The sequence below is a fragment of the Priapulus caudatus genome, unplaced genomic scaffold, assembly GCF_000485595.1.
Source record: "Priapulus caudatus unplaced genomic scaffold, Priapulus_caudatus-5.0.1 Scaffold582, whole genome shotgun sequence".
Taxonomy (NCBI): Eukaryota; Metazoa; Priapulida; class Priapulimorpha; order Priapulimorphida; family Priapulidae; genus Priapulus; species Priapulus caudatus.
In genome coordinates, this window is record NW_014577643.1 from 58793 (window position 1) to 66409 (window position 7617).

Here is a 7617-nt window from a genome sequence, read left to right on the forward strand (position 1 = left end):
GCGTTATTGTACTTTTGTGCGTAGCTTCAGCCGTGGCGGCAATGTAGTTCACGCGGGTTTCCAGCAGCCGAAGATCAGAGATGGCAATATTAGGCTGGAATGCTTGGCCACCATTAGAAAACGTGAGCGGAGCAAGCCTTTGCATGCTATAAGCACCAGCTGCAATCAAAATGCGCGCTACATAAAAGGGAACTAGTGACTAGTAAGAAACATTTTTATGGCAAAAATTGAATAGATTCTGCTGTTTAATGAGATCTGCCAAGAACAATAAACAAAGTTTGGCCAACATATAATATATTAGTGATCTGACTGAATACAGACTGTAAGCAGACGATTACGACGACTATGGCTGAGAAGACAGCGGCTGAGCTGTATGGGTCGATTAGAAGTGCGATCACGTAATTAGAAACTACTAATACTTATAAACTGTAATTTTTATGTTTACTATAGTATAGTACGCCGCTACCAATATCAATTAAACTGTCATAAAATTTATGCCCAGCCTATTAGTTATTAACGCGAATTTTCGTTTCTCTTGATTGCAAATGCATGGCGATAACACGCGGCGCGCAGTATGGCGTTGAATAGTATGGAGCTATTGCATACGTGCTCCACGATTCTGTTCAATGTATACATGGTATGTATCAGTTAATCTATTCACCTCCCGCGCAAAGATAATAAACAGAGCCCGGCAATAAACCTTTCTAGCGAATTCAAAGTCCGCTTGAAAATGACGTAACGGAGAGCTACAGTGTCCATTGTTATAAAATAGGGGGACGGTAGAATATGGGATCAGATATAAAATCAAATCTGCCATGCAGCTGCCCCCTTCCCTCTTCGCTACACTCCGGATTATCATTGTAGATTTGAGCCGCATGACGCGAGAGTCGTCATCGTTGTCGTGGAGTTTGCGATGAATACATTATTACTCTTTAAGACTAGCACTTGGCAGTCATAGCTAATCAAGTTATCACTTATTGCATAATTAGCATAAATGCTCATTTATAAGAGTAACGCATCACGCATTTTAATCATCTAACAATAACTATTTTCGTTCAGATTAACAAATATTCTATACGATCGAGCTAGCATAGCGTAATACAGGTAACATAGATGGTCGGAGTAGCAAAATCAGAAGTGCACAGCAGCACTGCTCGATGAAACGTTTTCCTCGTAATGTGTTCATGCATATATAACCGTATACGCGCAAGCGCGTTATACCCGTATCACTCATATTCGGGGATAGCGAAAGGGCAATGCACAGAGTGCCGCGTGTATAGGGCAGGGTGCTGTAAGATTGGCTTTGCTGATCTGACATGTTTAGTTAAAACTCTCTTGAACCCCACGATATAGAAAGCAATCATAACGTCGTATGAACGTTTTCTTCTCGTGATGTATTAGTATATTATATAACGTATTACGCGCAAAGCGCCTATACGCTATACATAATATTGGCGTGGATAGCGAAAGCAATGCACAGAGATCGCGTGTAAGGGCAGGGGTGTAAGAGAGGCTTGCCTTTTGTGACATGTTTAGTTAAAATTTGAAAACCCACGAATATAGAAGCACATAACGTCGATGAACGTTTTTCCTCGTATTTGTCATGCATATATAAGCGCTATACGCGGCGAAACGCCTATAACGGCGTATACCACTCATATTTTGGTGGGATAGCGAAAGCATGCACAGAGTGTATAGCGGCATGTATCAGTGCTTAGTTAGCTTGAGAGTTATTAGCGTTGTGAAGTTATATGATCCGGTCTACTAGGCAAGGTGAGTATTGACGAGAGCTTGTATCACGAACGGCGTTCTCTGTAAGTATTCGATAATCATAAAATGCAGACCCCATATAGTCAACTCTTAAACGGCTCGATGTTAGAATTTCTGTTAATCGACGAAGTTAGTTGGATGTTATGTTAATAAATGCCGTATGTGTTACTTTTGATAATAATGAGTTAATGCTAATTAATGCAGATAAGATAGTAAGCCGACTTAGCTATCCTGTCAAGGCTTGTTTCTAACCAATGATTTTTCATCCAAACTGCCACGACCAGATTGCGCTCTCGTCTTATTGGTCTAATCTACATGATATCCTGAGTGTGCGAAGGGTGGCGGCGGGGCACTGCATGCCGTTTGATTTTTATCCAGCGTCCATTTATATAGCTATTTTATCTACCCCATGCGTATACTCCAAAACGGCTTCGATGTAGAATTTCGTTAAACGACTGACAATAGTCGTATACGTTACGTTATGATATTAATTGGCGTATGCGTCACTTTAATTATTGTTGATTTGAATTTAATAACAAATAATGAGATAATAATAAAACTGATAGGCTTTTTGTAGAAGTGCTCATAAAAGTAATATTTTATTCTACCAATAGCCACCTATATTTTTTTATTAAATGGGACACCTTAGCCTTTCCCTGACGTCATTTTCCAGCGTGTATTCGCTAGGAAAGGTGATTGCAGGTCGTTCTATTTCTTCTTTGAGGGATGGTATATCGCTGATATGCCGCTGAATACGCACACATGTGCTCGTATACGGTATGGTGTTCGCATGTAGAATTTGTTAATCTGACGATAGTGTAGGGGGAGCGTTATGACATAAATGCGTAGCGTCAACTTCAACTAAAGCGATGGTTAATGACAATAATTGAGATAATTATAATAAACTGATTCAGTATTTGTAAAAAGTGTGCAGTAAAAGTACATATTTCAACTCTGGTCAGTTTCCATACATTTCTGCCCTATATTTATAAAAATACACACGATGTAAGCCTTTCGGTGACATTCCGTGATGAAATTCGTGGAAGCTCATTATCAATAAATCAGAAAGCGATGCCACAATAACCTATGGTGGAAAGGCATGAAAATAAAGATACAGTTAGTATTCATTACAATAGAATTTTCACGATTGTTACAAGTCATAACTTTTATATTGAATTTACACTTCCTTTCAATTCTCCTCACCATCAGTGTCTTCATCTTCACTGCTCACCTCTAATGCTGTAATTTCGTCCAGCTCGTCTCAATATTCAATGTTGCCACACTTTCCTGATTGTTTTTGCACAGGTGATTAACACAGTATATTGCAATTCCATTCCCTCCCCTAGAAATTCCTCGCTGTAAATTTCCTTAGCTCATTTACTCCACTCTATGTTCAATGCCTTCTCCTTCAGGAAACACAGCGGCCTTGCTCCGAGACGGGTGGTATCTTCTCGCGTCGCTGTGAGGTTTACAAGAAACCTGTGCTTTTCTCCTAATATTTGATAGCATTCTTATATTCTTCTTTTAGGATCAATAGCTCTCCGATACCCCTTTCCTTGTGACATTAAATGATCAATACACATCTTCCTATGCTAACGGGATTCCATCAATAAGAACTCGATTCGTCTTGAGCAAGCCGTTTTAGAAAATCATTTGTGTCACAGCACGGCAAAGTACAAGTGTGGCGGAATAAATCTCAGAGGTGGCTGTCCCATGCATTGTAGGTTTCGATAATCTTTGAAGTTGGAGGTGACCTCTTTAGCTGACTGCTTGAGCTTCTTGAAGACTGCTTGCCCATCTTATTTTTAAAAATGTGAGTTAGTTGAAATTAATCATGACGAAAATTTGCTTTGCATTAACTTCAAGAAGGGGTTAGAAGAAGAAGACACGAATATATATTTAATATATTGTATATATATATAATATATATTATATATATTATAATATATATATATTATATATAGATAGATTAATTATAGCAGGGTTCTGCAAGCTTGTTCATATAGCATGGGCGCGCGTGCTCTGCCTTTACGGTCCTATAGTTGCAAATCGGCGAAGGCGGTTTGCGTGCTAGGGGGGTCCGGGGGCTATGATATTTAGCATGGCGGCTATGACATTTAGAGTGGCGGGTGCATTTTAGAATGGCGGGGCTCGGCGATAACCTGGCGGGCTGCCAGGCTATAAGTGCTCTTGGAGAACCCTATATATATTTACATTGCGCACGTTGCATGCAAATATGTTCACGTGCGCATTACAAAGGCTGATTATAAAATAGCGGACTGCAACACTGTAGAATATAGATGCCAAAATTACGACAATCATATAACATTTCCAACAAATAGAACATAACTCAAATGTATACCTACAAATTTAATGTCTATGTGTTAAATGCAATGTTAAATAGATGAGGTTTGACTAGGCGAATAGAATATTCCACCGACTGTTCACATCGAATATGACTAGGTAGCTTATTCCACAATTTCAGGGCAGCTGATAAAAAATCTCAATCACCAAGTTATCAGAATCTATATTTAGAATCTTTATAAATTCTAATTTGAAATTTTCTTGTAAGAGAAATCATTAAGTAAATATACATGGATCTGACAAACCATCCCACTTGATACATTACAAATAAATGTGACATTTTGAAATGTACTATCACACCTGCATATTTCTTTAGCAAGGTGATCAGGTAGGTTCTTTCTGTAGCACATGTGATAACTTTCTCAAGAATAGCGTTCCGTTTTTCATCTTGGGTTTTTCTCGCAGCTCCTCTGAATCAACATTCCACCGCTAAATCGACTCTCGTTTCTCTATCAGTGATAGCTGCTTCTCGAGTCTGAAGTGACATATAATCATATCATCCAACCACTCATCCAAAGTTCATTTTCTTAGTTACAGAATAACCACAATAAAGTTCCTAGGTTATATTATAAGTTAACCATAAATTTAGGTAAACATACACACAAAAGGATCCCACAGACGATGCGAGAGGGAGAGAAACATCCTTAAACTAATGATGACAAGCCAAATTTTACGCCATATTAAAACCTTGCAGTCTGCTCCATATGAACCAACCCCGGTTCTTCCTCATTATCTTTTTGTCTGAAATTTACAGATTGACAATAAAAATAGAAATTTATGCAATACATGTAGTAAACATAACAATAAACTCCATGTTCTTTTGTAGGGGAAAGTACTTCGATAAACAAAATGTTCATGTGAATAAACTCTTATTTTATAAAAGAACCAATTTTTCGAAACACCATGTCAAATAATGTGTCAGATAAACTCACTGTAAACTGTAAAATGCCTGTAGCTTCTCTGCATAATTTCTCTTCTATGCAGTTTCCCTACGTGATTCTGAAAAGGAGGAACACAAAATTTTAATAAGGTTTACTATTTACAAGGAATACGACTACAATTTGTTTGATCAGGGATCAATCAATATATTTCATGTATATATGTTTAAAATTTACCAAAATCGTGGGGTGATACTCCATTAGGAGCGTTCCAAACTTTAATATTATTAATGGTTAGGGTTAGGTTATAGGTTAGGTTATAGGGTTAGGGTTAGGTCTACATATAACGTATAACTACATATAACGTATAACTACATATAACGACATTAATTAGGTCACACCATTAATGATATCAAAGTTGGGAACACTCCTAATGGAGCGTTAGCAAATCGTGCAGATTGAGGTGCCTGCAATTTCGCTTGCATACCTTCTGTAGGTTTTCCCACTGTACGACGCTCTTCCTCCTTCCAACGCATTGTCCTCATTTGACGGTTTCACTAAAATGTATATACACTACTCTTAACTGCTAGTGTAATTACTGACATATATATGTCAAAGATACTCCATTATTATAAAATATAACAAGTGCCGCAAAGCGACAGCGCTCATCTAACGTCTACTGCGGTGACTCTGTGGTGGAGTGGTGGGATTCTAGTAAACCCTGTTAGTCCCAAATGTGTTCACATACACGCTTTTCGATCGGTGACACTCCGTACAGCTAAGGGCTGCTTGCAACGCTCAATTCAGCGATTGCATGACCTAGAGATAGTTAATAAGGTTCCTGAGCTATCTGAAATCATCCCACATATTGGACAGGGAGAGTTGAGTGTTAGGAATAAATAATAGTGTTAGGACTTAATTGTAAAAAGTCGTGCTTTGATTTGTTCTATCCGTGTGACACTCTCCGAGCTTAGAATGCTCGGCGGCTCTGCTGAAGTTGTATGTCTTTTTCTTGTTTGTCCGCTGATGTTTCTGTTGCCATACGCTAATAAAGTTTACCTCAGTTAGATTCAAATTAAGTTAAAAATAACTTGCACTGACGAAATTCTCTGTTGGTTTGCAGATTCGCTTGGTGGTAACACCATGACAATTCTGATCGCCTGCGTCAGCCCGGCCGACACCAACCGCGAGCAGACGGTGAGCACCCTACGATACGCGAACCGAGCATGCAGGAATAAAAACGAACTCAACGTCAACAGAGACCCTCAGGCCGCCGAGGCCGGACGGACGTACGTACGACGGGGGGTGGGGGTAATACATGATTCTAGACCATTTGACGTAGAGACTTGAAACTTTTGGGATGGATAGACCCAACATCGGGAATGTGCATGAGCTCTTCTGAATTTTGACTCCCCCCCCCGCGATGGGGCCAAAAGGTCAAATTCTTTAAAACGCAATTACGGCGTCAATTTTTATTTTTTTTACACAAAACTCTGCATACATACTTACAAGGTGAAGACGCAAAACATGTAACTTTTTTTTTTATTTCGACTTCCGGAACGCGAGAGGGAGGGGCGGGGCAAAGGTCTTCAGAATGTCAAACTGAATTTTGGGCAAATCAGGTCATGTTGTATGTCAACTGAAAGCTTGTGATGGTGCGATAATAGAACTATGCATTTGTACTTATTTTGCTCCACAGCGTTGGGTGGGCGGGGTCTCGGGGGTAGGCAAGGGTCATCGGAAGGTCAAATTCGTTAAAACGCAATTACTGCGTAAATTGCTATTTTTTTACACAAAACCTTGCAAACATACTTACAAGGTCAAGACGCAAAACATATGTAACGTTTTTTTTAATTTCGAGTTCTGGCACACGATAGAGAGGGGGCAGGGCAAAGGTCATCGGAAGGTCAAACTGAATTTTTGTCAAATCAGGTCATGTTGTATGTCAAATGAAAGCTTTGGGGATTGATTGGTCTATCATCCCAGGCATAGATGAGCCGTTTAGAATTTTGAGGCAACATTCGGAAGTGTAGCTAGGGGAGATAATACATACCAGCATGTCGTATTACCTAACTCCACCTAGACCGTTCAAAGTAGAGACTTCAAACATTGGGGATTGATTGATCTATCATCGCAGATGTTCATGAGCCATTTGGAAATTTGATGCAACATTTGGAAGCGGAGCTAGGGGAGATAATCCAAACAAGCAAATGTAACATTACTTAACTTCTCCAATACCGTTCTACTTAGAAGTTAGAGACTTGGGGCTATGCATTGATCTATCACCACAGATGAGCATGAGCCTTTCGAAATATGGAGGCGACATTCAAAGGGGGGCCAAAAGGTGGGAATATGCGATGGCCACCCATCGACTGAATCTAGTTCAGTGATTATTACGCTACATGTAGGCGGTTCAAATCTCACCTGTGTCTAGCCAATCTGTCACCATATCATTCACAGGACAGGAAGCTCTCCAGCCTGATTTAACCATGTGTGGGCATAACATGACTACCTGGTGCAGCGAACTTTCCGCTGAACCATAGCATGCCACTAATCAAACTGAATCATCAATTCATTAATTTTTTTATCTGATCTATTATTTCCA

General features: G+C 39.5%; 1 protein-coding gene across 4 annotated transcripts in view; it reads right to left on the reverse strand.

Annotated features, from left to right (window-relative positions):
- Nucleotides 1-3506: 3506 nt before the first annotated feature.
- LOC106811852 overlaps nt 3507-7617 on the reverse strand; it is an 8696-nt gene continuing 4585 nt past the window's right edge. For 2 of the 4 annotated variants that reach the window (XR_001394216.1, XR_001394215.1), the window contains exons 12-13: nt 5500-5569; nt 3558-3568 (exon numbers count right to left, since the gene is read on the reverse strand). Coding sequence is in view for 2 of the 4 variants with exons in the window: in XM_014815570.1 (XP_014671056.1) it covers nt 3529-3568; nt 5500-5569 (110 nt within the window). In the remaining 2 variants the exon portion in view is untranslated. Of the gene's footprint in view, nt 3569-5066; nt 5134-5499; nt 5570-7617 lie in introns of those variants that run through there. The other 2 variants (XM_014815570.1, XM_014815571.1) reach the window with 2 other exon arrangements.